The 16,487-nt window shown below is 39.1% G+C and overlaps 1 protein-coding gene across 1 annotated transcript in view; it reads right to left on the bottom strand.

The window, feature by feature from the left end:
* Positions 1-13,081: 13,081 nt before the first annotated feature.
* Positions 13,082-16,487, bottom strand: part of CUL2 (cullin 2) — a 49,813-nt gene continuing 46,407 nt past the window's right edge. Inside the window, exon 22 of the mRNA XM_061349921.1 lies at positions 13,082-13,686. Coding sequence (XP_061205905.1) covers positions 13,555-13,686 — 132 coding nt within the window. The 3' untranslated portion in view covers positions 13,082-13,554. The remainder of the gene's footprint in view (positions 13,687-16,487) is intronic.

Below are 16,487 nucleotides of genomic sequence, written 5' to 3'. Positions count from 1 at the left end.
CAGCTCATAACATCAAAAAGGATTATTTATGCTGTTAAAATAATGGACACTTTATTCAGATAAAAGGATATATTAATTCAACAAATACAGATTTTTAACAATTCCTACACACTGAGTTTCAAAGTTTGTTATTAAATGCAAAAAAGCTTATGATTATATACTGCCTACTCAGTGAAACAAAACCTAAATCATTAAACCAGAAGCCCTGTGCTTTCAGTAGAGATTTAGAAAATAACTGAGTGCTATAAACCAACTGTAACTATTCTGCAGCTCATTTAGAAAGACACAAACAAGTGTAATTTTATTTAAGACAAATAATCTAATTTCTTTTTGATCTTGTTGTATTTAATATCTGCAAAGGACAAAGAACAAAGCTCCTCGAAGCTCTGTGGATGTTCTGCCCCAGAATCTCAGTCAAAAGAAATTATAAATCATAGAATATCAGGTTGAAAGGGAGCTCAACAATCATCTGATGGAAACATCCTAAGAAGTAAAGACACTCAGGAGTTGCCACCATGCTCCAAGCCAGCAGCAGGTACCCAGCAGAGCAAGGTCATTCATACTGCGGTATCTGGTAGATTTTTGTTATCAAATCTTTGTGATTTGCCTAATAAGTTTTCGGATTAAAGCCTGTAGGTCAAATTCTCTCATCTCCTTATGTGTGCCTGTTTGCTAATGAGAATGCATAACAACCCGGCCTGGCAAATCTAATGGTATTCATTGTGCCATTCAGCTTCATGCTACCTGTTTTCACATTAGCTCCTCTCACACAGGTTTTAACTTTCTCATGCAATTTTATGCATGTTTATTTCATTAGGTCTTCTGAGTATAATCGCTGGCCTCAGCCCCATGAACTAGATGCAATTTACCCATAATTAAAGTCATTTCTCACCTGTAAGGTTCTATACACAGCAGTGTAAATGAGATTAACTGGAACAGCCTGAAAAGTAAACTGTGTGTTGTCCCATCTAGTATTCTCAGACAGCTTTATGTAACTTCAGCAATCTAGTTTCCTACTGGGGGGCCTACTGCTATTACATGTTAATGTTTTGCTGAAATGGGATGCAGGTGCCATTGCAGAGCTGCTAAATATGAGAAGCTTGAAGACGAGGTTGCACTCCTTAAGATTTTTTAATCTGTTTCTAAAAGTTTGCACTGTTAGCACTGCCTATACACTAGTGAAGATGCAGGTACCACTATCTCTTGGTAGCACTACATGCATGCACGCACAGAAGGCCAGTGCAAGCAAACAAGATAAATGAGAGGGTATGCCAATTCAAAGGAATCCATAGCACATGGGTGCAACTGTAGATGAAAGTGTGCCTGGGTGGAAAGGCTGAGAAGTTCAGTGGTTGAGGGATGGGAAGAAGAAATGAGAATGAAGTTTCTTAAGAACTTGAAGAGAGAAACGCAACCAGTGACTAGAGAGGGGGAGTACAAGGATGTGCGGGATAGCTGGTATCAGCAGTGTGGTGGAAGGAGAAGGCAGCCAGTGCATTCATGGTCAGCTCATGCAGAGACCTACAAGGAGTCCTGAAATATTTGCTTTGTTACAGCTTCCAGCTAACATCAAATACAGCATCCAACTAGAACAGGCTGTTCCCTTGCCAGTTCTCTGTGCCACCCCAGTCTAAGACTTTGCTGGTTTCATGTGTATGTTTTTGTCTTAATAATCATATAAGAGGATTTCAGATATTTTTCCCCTGGTGCTTTCACTTTATTTAGCATTGTAAAATCTCTGCTTTGTAGTTCAGCTCTGCCTAGGGTTTGTGTTTTGCACACTCTGATTGAATTGACTGAACTAATCCAGCAGTGGGGCTGCTCAGGAAAATTTGTTCAAAACCTTTGCCGCATGTTATCAAGGAAGAAAATTAAAATCTCTGCTTCTTACAGAGATGAGGATTGACTTTATTAGGCCAAGGTTATTCAACATTAAAATACCATATTGCCAAGCTAAACCAAATAGTGACAAAAACTGTGATCCTAAAAGTTCATGCATAGAGGCACCGTACTTATTTTGATTTCCAGATGTTCCAGACAGGTGGTGTCTCACCTGTGTGCGTGCCCACAACCACCTCAGTCTCAACAGGGCTGAACAGCTCAGCATTGCAGCCAGAGCAGGCTCCAGAATCATAAGTCCCCAGAGGTACTCAGTCTGAAGGGCTTTTCTCAGAGCACACAAGACAGGTGCCCTCTGAAGTGCACTGATGACAGATACTTCCTTTTAAAATAGAACCAAAGGAAGGCAGCAACCGTCTCATCTAGCCTTTTTACTTAATAGCCTGATGGTTAGAACATAGAGCCAGGAAGGAGAAGAACCATGCTCTATTCCCTAAGACTAGAAGTAACTCAAAGCAGCCTCTTAGGGGCACCTAGCTAAAGGTTAACCTGGAAGTGAGCCCTCTCCACTGCTGCTACTTTGTGCTGCTGAGTATAAAGGAATTCAGGACTCCATCACTCCAGACAGAAAGCACATCCGTTTCTTAGCTCCTGCTCCCAGATGAGCCTCTCTGTATTCCCCCAGATCCACAGCACTGTCTACCTTGGTGTATGCATAAAATTGCTTAGTACCATGTTCTTGGGTTTGAGGGACAAGGTTTCATTGCAGATTCAGCAGCCTTAGTTTTATAGTTGAACTCAATACCTTAAAGGTCATTTCTGACATAAATCATTCTATGATTTCTTCAAGGACTGTTTCAAGTGGAGCAAAAGACATTACCTGGGAGCCAAAGTGTGCATTCAGCCCTCCCCACTGCTGCACCAGTGACCAGCCCACCAAACCAGGATCTCTTCTTGGCTCTACTTCTGTACACATGTATCTTGAATTCCCGTCAGTAGAAATAACTACCATTTAAAGAAAAGGGCAATCCACAGTTAAAACCTGTAACTAATAATTGTTCCAACACAATGTCTATTACCTAAAAAAACCTGCATAATTAACTGGCCACAAGCCACTCCAGAACTTCTCAGAATCTCTGCACTTCACTCCAGTTGGACCATGCTCTTCAATGTTTTGAAGCAGAGATCTTTTTTTTCATTGAGTTTGAAGAACACATGTCTTGACTAAATAGATTTTATATGTAATTAATTTCAAACATCGTAACTCTTGCTTTCTACTTTAGATCTCAAAGATCAATGTTCTATGAACTCAGATATTACCAGACAGCAAAGTCAGGTTTCCTCTCCTTAGCAAAACCAAAAGACATTTGCAAAATATACACTCATGTTCTATCTGAAAGTTCAACGATTAGGCCCTGACTTTAGATACAAAAGGCTCACAATGCCATCAGAGGGTCACATTGCCTAGCCATACTTATTTCATCTCTCCTTCACAGAAGCAAGAATCCTGCAGCTAAGTTGATTCACCTTACCACGCTGACACTTAAAATCACAGAGTCATTAGGGTTGGAAGGGACCTCTGGAGCTCACCTAGTCCAACCCACTGCCAAGGCAAATGCTTTCAGCTGGTGTGCTGAAAATGCAGATGAATTTCTGAAAACAAGAAATCATAACATAAATGGTTACATTTTATAATTTTTCTCACCACAAGGTTGTCCTATGTATTCCAACCAGATGGCTAGAACCAGACAATTAAAAATTATTTCTCAATATTTGTTTCTGCCATAAAAATAGGAAAAAGACTCCAAACCCATAAAGACATTAAAGAGAAAGCAAACAGCTTTGAGCCAGGAACCTCAAAACAATAAGGAGGCATTAAGTAGTACAGCACTAACCTCCTAATGGTAGGATTTATTATACTTGTTTTCTATTGTCACACCTTCTCCCACCCATTATGATTTACTGCAGTGTGCTCCAAATGAAAAAGCAGGTATACGTTCATGGTCTGTTCCTCTGCTTCAGGGCTTCTCCCATTCTGCTACAACACTGCAAGTTTGGAAAGAAAGTTTTGTATCTGCACCTGGAGCTGTCTTTGCTTTTGCTATTTCTAGCTTCTTCTCCAAATCAAGTTTAGATCCCGTATTTCATTCACTCAGCACCTGAAAACTGAGGAGCCTTTTGTTTTCAACAAGGGTTTAAAATTTCATGCCATCAGATACTCCACACAGAACTCACAGGAAGAAGGTTTGGAGTTGAGAAAGCAGCTACTGGGAACTCAAAAGTAGTAGATTATGGGGAATCAAACACACAGTTTCTAATTTGAAGTTGTGCTTACAAACTGCCCAGCTGAAGAGCTAGGTTAGAGGTTTTCTCCCATCCTAGACTGAATGCACCACACTTTGAAACACAGAAACTATTTCTATACCACTAGCTCTGTGTCTGTCCTTCTATTTCATACACCCTTCAATCCCCAAACTGTATTTTCCTCCACCTTTTTAGAACCCATCTACTGTAACAGTGATTTGGCTGTTAAAACAACTTCACACCAATCTTGTTTCTCAGTCCTTTTCTCTCCCTGTCTTGGCAAGTGAAGTATCAATACCTTTCAAGAGCTGCACTGCTCCCAGGCCTCCTCAGGATCAATGGTAATCTCCACCCAGATGAATTCTAGTGGCAAAAAAAGGGGTTTTCTGCAAGATGTGGTATCCTTGCTCAGAAAAGGCATTCAGCTGAGATAAAAAAGCATCTTCCCCTTTTTACCCTCCCACTCAAATTTGCTAAGTGGCTGCAGCTGTCCCAGCAGAAATGCATCCCAGGCAGGGTCCTAACTTTCAATCACACCCCCAAAATCATAAGAGCATGGAATCAGCTGGGTTATCTCTTCCCAGCTCCAAAGTGTGTATGCATAAGTTTCACTGATTCTTTATGAACTGTGCTCTTTAGGCTCTCCCTGGCCCCATTCCCTTTTCTAAAGCATCTGCTAAATACTGGCTCCACAGTGAAAACTATTTCCTTTCCTAAAACGTACTGTTAAAACATACTGGACGCTGCTGCTGTGAGAAGCTGGCTTTGGGACTGCTGAATCCTAGCAAGCAGGAAGAAACCAGAGAGGACGTGGTGAGAGCAGGGAGGAGAGAGTCAGTGCCTCTGCCCAGCTCAGCTCCCGTAGCTACCTCTACTGGCAGAAGGCTGCAGTGGGGCCTCTGCTGTAGAACAGGCTCATGCACCTAAAATGTCATCACACTACCAAAGGAAAAGCAATGCATTTTAATTTCTTCATATTTGTCAACCCAGTATTTGACCTTTTCAGCTGAATATAGTGTCACACCGCTCTGCTCCCCCATGGTCACCAGGGCTGAATGCCTCCAAGAGCAGCAGAGATTCTGCCGTAACAATGCATTTTAAAGACAGTACCCATGTTTCCACAGAGCTGTGATTAAATTAAGAGTAATGCTCCTGCAGAGCTAGCAGGGGAATCACATCACATGAGAGCAGCTCCAGGGAAGATGAGGACAGCCCACTAGCAGTACCTGCCCCAAGCAGGTTTGATAACTTTCTGCCGCCCTCCCCAAATATTCCCAATTAACCAAATATTCTGTTGATTAATGAACAATCCCACTGTGTGAAAATAAAACAGTGGAAGGATCTCTTCCTTCCATGCTGCCGCTTCTTTTAGAAACAGTGATTTTAGAGCAGTTGTTACTGAATGTAACTACTCTACAATCTCTGAAAGTCTTTTAGCCTCCAGCAGAGGATGAACACAAAGACACCCCATCACAGTTGCTTCCTCCATCACTGCAGATGATGTTTTGAAAAGAAGTTTGCATTTAAGTTGTCCACACTCTTAACTACTATGTAGATAACTGGAGGTTTTCACAAGCATTTTATACGTGCAAAAATGAATAAAATAACCTCCCAAAGGGTTTCTAAGGGCAAAAGAAGTTAATTCAAGATATTTCTCTCCAGTACATGAAACAACTGATGGTTTGCAGTGCTCCGTAGGACTGGTATCAAAACTCTAGTCTGCATGGACAGGATTTGATGTGATTTTTAGCTTTATAATTGGTGTTAAAACTAGCCATGACCAATGGCAGACTCCTGCAGAAAACCTGGGTATGTGTACGGCAAGAAAGAAGAGCTTGATGCAATGAGATGTACAAGAACAGCCTCTGCAAAGAGAAACGACTTCACTGTGCCTGGAGCTCAGCCAGCCAACCACTATTACAGATGGGGAACAACTCGAAGGCCATTTTAGATAGCACATAAGGAAATTCAGGGAGATGCAAAGCCCCGAGTCCTCCTGCATCAGCAGGACATGCAATTTAAACATCCCACAGAAAACCTCCAAAATAAACCTCTTGATAGCCCTTATTTTCCCAAGTCTGTGTTTTATTTTAGAAAGGGACATAGAAATCAATCAAGCAATCAAAAAAAAAAAAAGCATACCTGCATGTAGCATCCCCTTTACTTGATAGTTTAATCTTTGTCATTACATAGGACCCCTATAACCTGGTTTCCTGAGCTATCTCAGGTAATACATTATTATGAACTTTATCCCACATTTCTTGGCATTTTAATACACACAGTTTATGATCTTTGTCCCTATATTAGAATTAAGTCCACACATATCACACCCTCCTTTGCCACCCACAAATCCCCATGGCCACAGCGTGCTGCCACTAGCAGGGTACCTTTTGCCCACTGTGTTCCCAACATTTCCTCCCCTGCGAGCAGGCGACAGCACTGCCTTTCCCTATGAACCAGTTGGCAAAAGCAAGGCTTGTCCAGACATGTAGCCCTTACGCTCAGAGGAGCTGCACCAGGAAGGGAAAGAGCAGATATTCCAGCTCTGCCTGTCAAGTCTGCATTTCAAAGGTTGTGCCTGGGTGTGGGAAAGAATAAAGAGGGTCTGTGGGTCCACGTGCAAAACCCCACACTTTTGCCCCAACTGCGAGGCTGCCACTCAGGACCTGAATACGTGTTCTTACTTGCCCTTTCCCACTAAGTTAATGTCAAGCTCACGCAGTGACACAAGCTCTATTTCTCTCATTTTATCTGCCAACCTACATATGTGCCTTTTAAAATACACATTTTTAAAAACTAAATGCCTGATCGCTAGAAAGAGGGAACACATCCAGCACAGGCAAGGCTGCTGCCTTGAGGAAAGAGAGACAAGGAGCAGCTACTACAGTTCCTCCATTACTTTACTCAGCAATGGATGACAGGTACTAATTTGTGGAGTCTTCTTAATGGATAGAGGTTTCTTGAGGCTAGAGTCTACTTTCATGCAGATGGAAGTTTTCCTTAGCCCAAAATGAGACAACTGCCAGTTCTCAACAGCAACGTTTCATCTTCCCAAATCTTTCACCAGCTGCAACAGGCGCATCTCTGATTCACAACCATGACTCAGATTTTAGGGAGCGCATGCTTTGTAGGTGTACATCTGTTCCCTTTTAGGGAATAGATGCAGACCTACCTAATTTGAGGCTTCAGTGAGCCTTAGATACACCATTACCCGTACACGAAAACATGTGGCAGCAGACACCCACTCGGGGGAAGGGAGAGGAGAATTTCACTTGGAATCGCTAAGATGAGGCTACAGGTAAGGTTCACATGACTCATTTTCATGGCTTTAGATGGCAGTCAGGCAGAACATATGTGCAGATCCTAAAACGTAGTCCTGAAAGCCTAATTTCCAAGTCTTTCTGAGTCTCCAGGTGGTGACATGACCCCTAAACTTTAAGTGCTCACATACGCATTACCTGTAACTAGATCACTAGCTACCACTTAAGTCTATTATGGATGTCAATAAACGCAGAGGATGAAGTTTTCATCCAGAATTCTGGCGAGTGCTGCTTTCCTCCTGCACTGAGAAATCAGATGGCTCATCGTTAGTGTACCAACACACTGACTGGAACCCATACCCACAGCCACAGCTCCAGCTCCCACAGGAATACTTAATGACTAAGTTACACATTCCTTGTCCCAATTATTGGTTTTTACTCCCTTGAATATTGCAATGAAAAATACACAAAAGCCTTGGGAAGCAGGTAAGTGTTCACCCTTTTGACTTGATTTACCTTCAAGACAACTTAAGTTTGTGTACTTCCAAGAGAGGCAGTAGGCTGTGCTTGTCTTACTGGTTAAGACTAGGGCACTCTCCTGGTCAAGGAAAGAATGAAGACAGGCTCAAAAAGGCCAGGCCTCTCGTTTCTTGAATGTCCACAGGCATCAGTGCTTATGCCCTCTCTTTGAAACACAACAAACCCTAAAAAGAAAGTGTGATGTGCTAGAGCCTGTGCACACAGACACAGTAGGTCAATTTCCAAAGCATAAGAGCCAGCAGACCATTCGTACCCTTCCACTGAGTGTCCTCCTGACTAGTTCTAGGCAGCACCTCACTCCGTGTATTTTACCACTCTGAAAGAGCCAAATGCCTGGCACTGCTTAAAACAAATGCCACAAAACATTCTGAACTGGCTTCAAATACCCAGATGGCTACAAAATATCAGTTTCAGATTTTTTTTTTTGTTCAAACTCAAGTTTCGACAACTATAAAAAAGTTCAAAAGAAGAAAGGACCCATGCATAGAGTTTTTAAGAAAGCAGCCTAAGTATATCTTATGAAACTGAACCAAAACTGTTCAGCATGATATGAAAAATTACCCAAGTATTACTTGTTAGCATACATACCTAGTAAGTTATCGATGATATACCCAACAACAAAAGACAGGCAACAGCAATCTGCCAAGGTTCAAAACTGTCCTCAAACCACTCATCTTTAATAACTGTTGGCAACTACTCTGCTACTGTTCACAGCTACTGGAAAAGAGCTTGATACACATCAGAACTACCAGCTTCCACAAACAGGAGTTAATGCAGTGTTTACCTTTCAATGATTATGATAAGAACAGGCCTCTTTAAGATGAAAACACAGCTAACAATCTACTTATGTATCTATTGCTCCTGTAAACACTAATAAACTTCTGGTTGAAGAACAGTCAGTCTGAAATAATTGGTGCCTTGGCTATACAGACATTCAGAAATGTTTCATCCATCCTACTTTACTTTCTGTCCCAAATTTGTAGTCCCAAATTACATTATTTTCTGTTGCTGGTATAGAACACTACATCAAAGAAGATTAGAAGAGCATTATTTACAGAAACACTAGTGTATGATTTATCTCAGTGGAAGAGTGGAAGGACACACAAAGTTAGTATAATGCTTCTCAGTATAAAATACCAATGGAGACTGATGGCTACACCAGAAGCTCTGGAAAGGATTCATCAACAGCAAGTTCACCAGTGGTTCACATGCAAAGTTTTCACTTGATATTGTCATAGACTAGTAATACACACACCCATCACTTTCGCCATCTGAGCACTGCATTAACTCCACTTCTTGTGGAGTTAACACAAGCTGTGTGTCACTCCAGCCAAAGCAATCAAGTGAGCATTTCAGGTTTGCTTAAATCATTGACAGCTTTCAGTCACAGGGTCAGGTCATAAAGAGGGTGTAGAAATGCATGGTGGAAGTAACTCCCTAAACTGCTAGAACTGTTTTAGAAGTGACTAAGAGTACCTTTTGATTTGCTTAGTACTACTCCTGAGGCTGAGAGTCTTCACTTCTCAGAGAGTAGATTTACTGGGCAGATTAGGGAGTTTTCATGCAGTCTTGTGCTTCATGCTCCTGGGAGAGTTGTTGGGAGCACCACCAACACATAGCTATGTCAAATGCATTACTTACTGCTTTGAATACTCCAGCACACTTCTTCCTCAAATGGGTGCCAAGTAATCATCAACACTGAACTAAAGAGTAATCTTGTTAATTAACACATAAATGTTTAAACTATTCAAATATAAAGAACACAAAAATACAATTCCATTACTTCTCAAGGGAGATCAACTGGCATGCACCCCTCGTCCCTTTTGTGACCTGTTATTTTCTCCCCTTATTGATGCAATTGTGAATTCTGCAGAAGCGAGACAGTAAAAAATCCATATCCAAGCTACATGTGCCTAGTTACTTTTACTGTCATACTTGTTTACCCCCTTCTAGAAAAATGCACATACTTGCATTTAGCAGTCTTGCATTGTTTTAAAATTACTATACCCAAGCAATGTTTTGATTCTTCCTCTTTTGCCTGAAAACTTGCAAAACCTCTCTTTTGTTATTAGCTAGGAAGTGCAGTAAAACCTACCATAGGCAAGTAAGGATAACTTCAGATTTGTAATAAGGGAAAATACTCAGTGCAAGAAAAATTGCTTTGAAAAATATGTTTTTATAGATTGTAATACCTTAATTAACTCTAGGTACTTACCATATTTGGAAACCATGGACAGTCCTAACGTATTTGCTCTAAAGTACAAAGAATTATTCGGCTCAAAAATCAATACTATGCTTCAAGATTTGCTTTTAAAATTGACTTTTTTAAGAAATAGCTTTCTAAGCATAAAGGTATCAGCTTATAAAATGTACTTTTCCTTTAGCCAATTTCTGTACTTTGTTCCATATTTGGAAAAGTGCCATACTCATTGAAAGGTTTCTTAAAAAGTAACGATTCTCTCCGCTTTGAAGACTGCTTTTCATGGTATGGTGATGAGTACCTTTCCTAGTTCCAGCAGCCCTGTATGTATGAACACACGTAAATAAAGGTACGCATTTTTGTTTCCTAGAATAAGATAAGCAATCTGAAGACAAATCATCACAGAAATACATTTTCAGTTAGCATAAGAATTATCAACAATACCAGAGGTAAAACGCATTTTGACATTATAAATGTATGAGATGTATGAAATCATTATGCTTCCAGAGTCAGCCCTGTGGCTCCCAGGAAACCAGTGGGTCATACATGTCAACAGGCTGATAAGGAATAAAACTATCTATACAATTACAGCAGTTTCTTCTAGTGAAAAATTAAAAATGCACAGCATTTTTAGATGTCTTATCTTTCTATAACTTGCCTCTCCTGGTAATACCTATTAGCACTTTGTATTTTTAAATGGTACTTGCCAGATGTGTTGAGCTGTCAGGCTGTAGCATAAACTACATCATCTATAAACTGCACCATTGTGTGCCAGCAATGACTTCAGTGACCTAACCCAGCTAGAGAGGGCTGAATCTCTGCACTACTTTTTTCCTTGGGGGAAGGTGTGAGTTATAAAGGAGAATACAAAATGTTTCCCAGCTACAGCCATGTTTCCCAAGAGGCATTGAAAAGTCTGAGTTTGTGTGTAATTATGAAAGACACTGTCTGGGTATGCCAACTGCACTGAAATAGATGAATGTTTTTAACTTGCTAAACATGTCTCAACTCAGCAGCATGCTTATCTAAAAAGCAAAATAGTACTTTTGATGGTTTTGGTATGCAAAAATTCAGAGATAAGGTAATGCTAAAACCTTACGTATTTGGGTTAGAGGAATAAAGTTTTTGTTTTGTCTATAAAGTGATTCTGAAACAAAATCTGTTAAGGACTGTTAAACCTCAGTCTTAAAATTTTGCTACTGCAATCTGTATTTAAATAAAGCTTTTATTAACCCTTTTATGAAGAAACAAGCTTAAAATCTGTTGACTCATACACAAATTACAAGATAAAACACATTTGTTTCCAAAAGCTTTGGTGTCACTCTTTGTTTGTTTTCTGGAGAAAGGATGTGACAATTCAATTTTCAGGCAAATATTTTTTTTTCTATTGTGTCACAGAACATTATCTCTATTCTGTTTTCTGCCAAAAGGAGTAATGAATTCCTTTTTATAAAGCACAGAAATGTTTCACACCAAAATAGATTAGAAGCAATTCCCATCAAAATCTATGCTAACGTGTCTCCTGTTTATTACACTTACACTATAAGCACCTTTGCTGTCTCCCAACACAACTCTGAACTACCTCTTTAGACAATGACTTACTGAACCATATTATGTTCAGTTAAAAACCCCACTTCTTTAAGACATAAATCCGTTTAAAAAACCTAGATCTTAGCATCATGGGATAAAATGGCATAAATATGGAAGAAACGTTTAGTGCCCTTCATTGTTTATTGCCCGTTATCTGCCCTCACCAAAAGCCATGTAAGGAAAACACTACCACTTCTTGATGCATTTCCTTGATAAATACAGAAAGTTTACTGTACCTTCCAGGTAACATATGAATGCCATGCCACTTAAGAAATATGAGACAGCAACAGTCTGAGAGTCAGAGATAAATCTTTATACAGTGAAAAGCTAGAAAAAGAAAGAAGAAGGAAAAAGCTCCCACCAGAGGGCTTTTTCCCATAAAATCAGTTTGGGATCTCTGGACTTTTAGTAGGTGATGAAATATCACACAATCTAAAAAAATATTGCAAATAATATATATCTACATATATATATATTTATATGCACACTAATAAAATCTGGCAAAAATAGAACATTTAAATCCTGTCAATGATAATTGCAGGCATAGCTACGAGGAAGCTGTTTTTCTGCAGCAGGCATTCAGTGTGTTCACTTTCTTAATGCTCTTTAAACTCCAGTTACTTCCAGTGGTAGAGTTAGTAACTTTTAGAGTCATACATTGCCTATTTGAGAGTGAGTAGTCACCATACCACCCGTGATGAGAAACACAGGACATGGAACAGCCCATGAATTTGTCTGTCCAAATAGCTAGAAATACAACTGGTGCAGAGGAAAACAAAATACGGTAAACACAACTGCATGAGTCAGGAGTGAAAACAAGGTAAAAAAAAAAAACTAGTATAGGCTTATGCGGAAACAAACACAGGTACCTATCCACACAGTGTTTCTGCCCAATGCACTAGTGAAACAACAGTTTTCAATTGCCTGTCTGCTATATTCTTTCCCATTATCAGGGTGGTTTCACAAGCCATATCTTTGATGTTCATAATAACCATTCCCAACTCTTTGCGCACTACACTACTGAAATCCCCCCAAATGCCTGTTTATTTTGTCTTGTAACATACAGTGTGAGATTAACAGACACAGAGTAGGCCTTCAGGCACTCAGAATGCAAATTACCCTAATCTCAAGAAAACAAGATGTGCGCTTCACCATATATATTTTTTTTTATAATCACATCAAACATAACAAACCTTGTATTCAGTTTTATATAAATTAGTTCTTATGTCAGATCTACTTCTGAGGTTATCCAAACCCCAAACATACAACATTATTTTAACTCGTCCAAGTCTGAATAATATTTACAAACATTAATGCTATATCCATTTCTACAATCATTCCAGACACATTATATAACTTTATTTTTTTATTTGACAAGCAGCAGTATCATGTTTGTCATGTTTTTTTTTACATTTTAATGTAGATACAATTATTAGGTTATCTGTCATATTACAATATTTAGGTTTTTTTTTTTTTTTTTTTAACTTTGTCTTAAGATACATTAAAAAACATCAACTGCAAACGTGAAAGGGGAGGGAGGGGAAAAAAAAGCATGGTACCCAACCAATTTTCCACATTTCAGCAATACTTCACTCATTCTTTTAGTAAAGTTTAAGAAATGTCATAATGACATGAGCTTGAAATATCTATAGGCATTTTCATTGACGCTCATGACATGGCACTGGTGATGTTGTAAACAGCAGAAAAACAGGGGCTGCCAAGTGACCAATTATGGAGGCACAGGCCTGCCTCTTCCCACAGGAACACACCAAACAGTGACAGCAATGATCTCCTTACAGTCATACCTGCAGGATAGCAACATCATGCTACATAACTGTATTCATCTGCAGAGGCCTGGCTTCGTTCTATGTACTGTTTGTCTATCAGAACTTCAATACACTTCTTAATCATGCTGATACTTGGGTTAAACCTAGCCCTTGATTGGCTAATTACCTGCAAGAGAAAGACATGGGGTTTCTGTTATTTTTATTCCCAACAGCTATAAATGCTACAGAAATATTCACACCGTACAAACGTAGACAGATATTCAGGTTAAAAATTAGTCAAATATTAACACACTTCTTCATTGTTATCACAGCTCAAGCAAAGTGAAAATTTTGTAAAACTGTATGTACCTTTCCATACTGGCCTTGGTAACTGATTTCCCTTCTTAGACTAGATCCCTTTTACTTCTGTTTATGTATTTTCATTGTTCTGGAACAGTCCTAGACTTGCAAATTTTGAGTTACAGCAGTCTTACTTGGAAATGTAATGCCTGGAGAATGTGCTAATCTTCGCTTTTATGATAACTCATAAAATTCTGAACGGTTAAATTTCATTGCATTGTATTTTTCAAAACTTCCTCTAAAGTTGAACACAATTTTCTCCTCATCCATTACTACTGTTTTTATCATAAAAAGAGATGACATTTTCACTTAATGAAGATTTGTGAAACCTGTGTTTTCTTCTTATCATTAAAAAGTCATGTTTAGGAGAACATATAAGCAGATAAATAGCAAATTACCCCCAAAATCTGACCATGTTATAAAAGCTTATCCATTCCTAAATAGCACGGTTTAACGATATTACAAATGCAGCCTATTCTCTGAGATTCTACTGCACTAGACAATCAAATCTGCATGAAAAAAAAGAATAACACTTTATCAAGCAATTTGCTGAAAAGCCCTAGATGACACTTTTCATCACAGAAGACGCAGCTCAAGTAGTAATCATTTTTGCAAAATTACACTACTTCATTGCTGCTGCAGCTGCCAGGATATGAGATGTGAGCTGGATTTGCTGTGTTTTGTTGAAGTTCCAGCCCATGTAGTGCTGTACACCTGATCCTGGAAGTCACCTGAACTGCTCAGCTGCTCAGAAGGTGTAAACAGAGTTCCCTATCACTGACCTCCTTTTGTAGGCAACTTGAGACAATCAAGATGAACTTCTTTTTGTTCACTGAAGCCAGACCTACGATTTGGTGAAATCTGGTTGGAACTTTGTAATACAGACAGTAAAAAGTTATTTACTGGGAAAGAAAAATAAAAATCTACATATGCATTGTGGAAGAAACTGCCACTGCAGGCAATACTTCAGATGTCTCTTAATACTTCTCAGTTTTGCCCATTCTCTTGTAGAGAAGAGGAGGAAATGATGTGTAGTTAACAGAATATGCGTTTCTATTAACTTAGACAATTTTTCAAACCAAAGATCTTACTAATCAAGTGTCACAATATATTTTGCCTTTAGTTTCTCATTTGTTCTGTAAAGGAAGTAATTTTTATTTCAGCTGGATTCCACGTTCTCTTTACCACTTTTCATGGCTGGCTTTGTCCCAGCTGTAGAGCTTGCTGGAGCCCTCTATGAGCCAATAGCACTCGCCAGGTATAGCTCACCCAGCAAAGCAAACAAAAAGCTCAAACAAGTGAGTTTTGTTGGGCTAGCAGCCAAGGGTCTGGTATGTTCCACAGCAGTACAAATGAGAAGAAACTTGCTGCTAACAAGCTAATAGATCTGCTCAGATTTCACCTAACTTCAGCCCTGCATTCATACTGATTACCATCATCATACTTCATGTATTTACTTAGGAAAGAGAGAACAAAAGATAAAATTTTGTACTGGTAAGGTTTTGCTTTATCAAAGATAATACAAATAAGAAAGATGATACAAATACCTGATAGTCAGAATAAAAAATATCCTGGGAATGACTGCATTCCCAGAAAGGACCTTTCCCCTCCACTTCTCCCACTGACCTTACTCATCTTAAGGGAAAAGCTACCTTGTCCTGCAAAATACTACAGCATGGAGCTAAAAGTAAAACTAACAGGGCATATCTAACACAATTAATAATTCAGCAAAGACAACGTGCTGACACACACAGGTCTACCGAGAACCTTGAGTATTTTCTTGGACACCTCACCCTAAATGAAATGTGTAGTTCTGTAGTCTAACTGCTACAATTAGAGCTAATTACATTAAGGCAAGAAGTCTTTCAATCATATCTCTAAAACCAGTATACTCCTGACCTTGTATCTCAGAAAAACACCTTAATGAGGTGAGAAAATATTAACCATTCATAGGAAACAGACTTCCTTTCAAATGATTCATTCTTACTCCTAAGAAATAAGGCTAGAAATTTTAAGTGAATACATTATATGTAAGTATATAAACATCACGATAAAAGTAACAATGTCACCATAATTAGTAACAATATCACTAATAGTCACTAAGAAAAAAAGGCTCTTGACAGTAAATCAAATCTTACTACAAGGTTAACAGGGGAGAAAAAGGAAGTGACAGTAACGGATTTTTTCAATAAAGGTCAGTCTAGTGAGAAAGCTGAGCATGTTCAACTCAGAACCACATGGCAGTTTGGCCTTATTCATACAACATGAAGCAAAATAAGTCACTGAGCTCAGTGCAGACATAAATTTCCGCTTAACATGAGATTTTCATCTTTGTATGAAAGCAATAATTATATAAAAACTTGTATCGCCACAATTTGCTCTAAAATCTGGCAATAATTTCTGAAGTGCCTAAAAAGTACATCTATATCACGGACTGTAGAGAAGACATTTAACATTTTAAAGGTTTCAGCAGCAGTTTAACTGAGGCAGCATGGGAACTGGCACAAGTTAATTCAGAATGCAAAAAAAAAAAGGAAAAATTACTGCTATTGGATTTTTGTACTGCTTCTCTTTATTGCTTGAGGTTTCACAACTGATCATGTGAGGCTACATCAAGGTCCCCACACT

This window comes from Neopsephotus bourkii, unplaced genomic scaffold, assembly GCF_033783945.1.
Source record: "Neopsephotus bourkii isolate Nb327-2 ecotype Australia unplaced genomic scaffold, CSIRO-AGI_Nbou_v1 NB_53, whole genome shotgun sequence".
Taxonomy (NCBI): domain Eukaryota; kingdom Metazoa; phylum Chordata; class Aves; order Psittaciformes; family Psittacidae; genus Neopsephotus; species Neopsephotus bourkii.
This window is presented reverse-complemented; position numbering and strand designations above follow the sequence as displayed.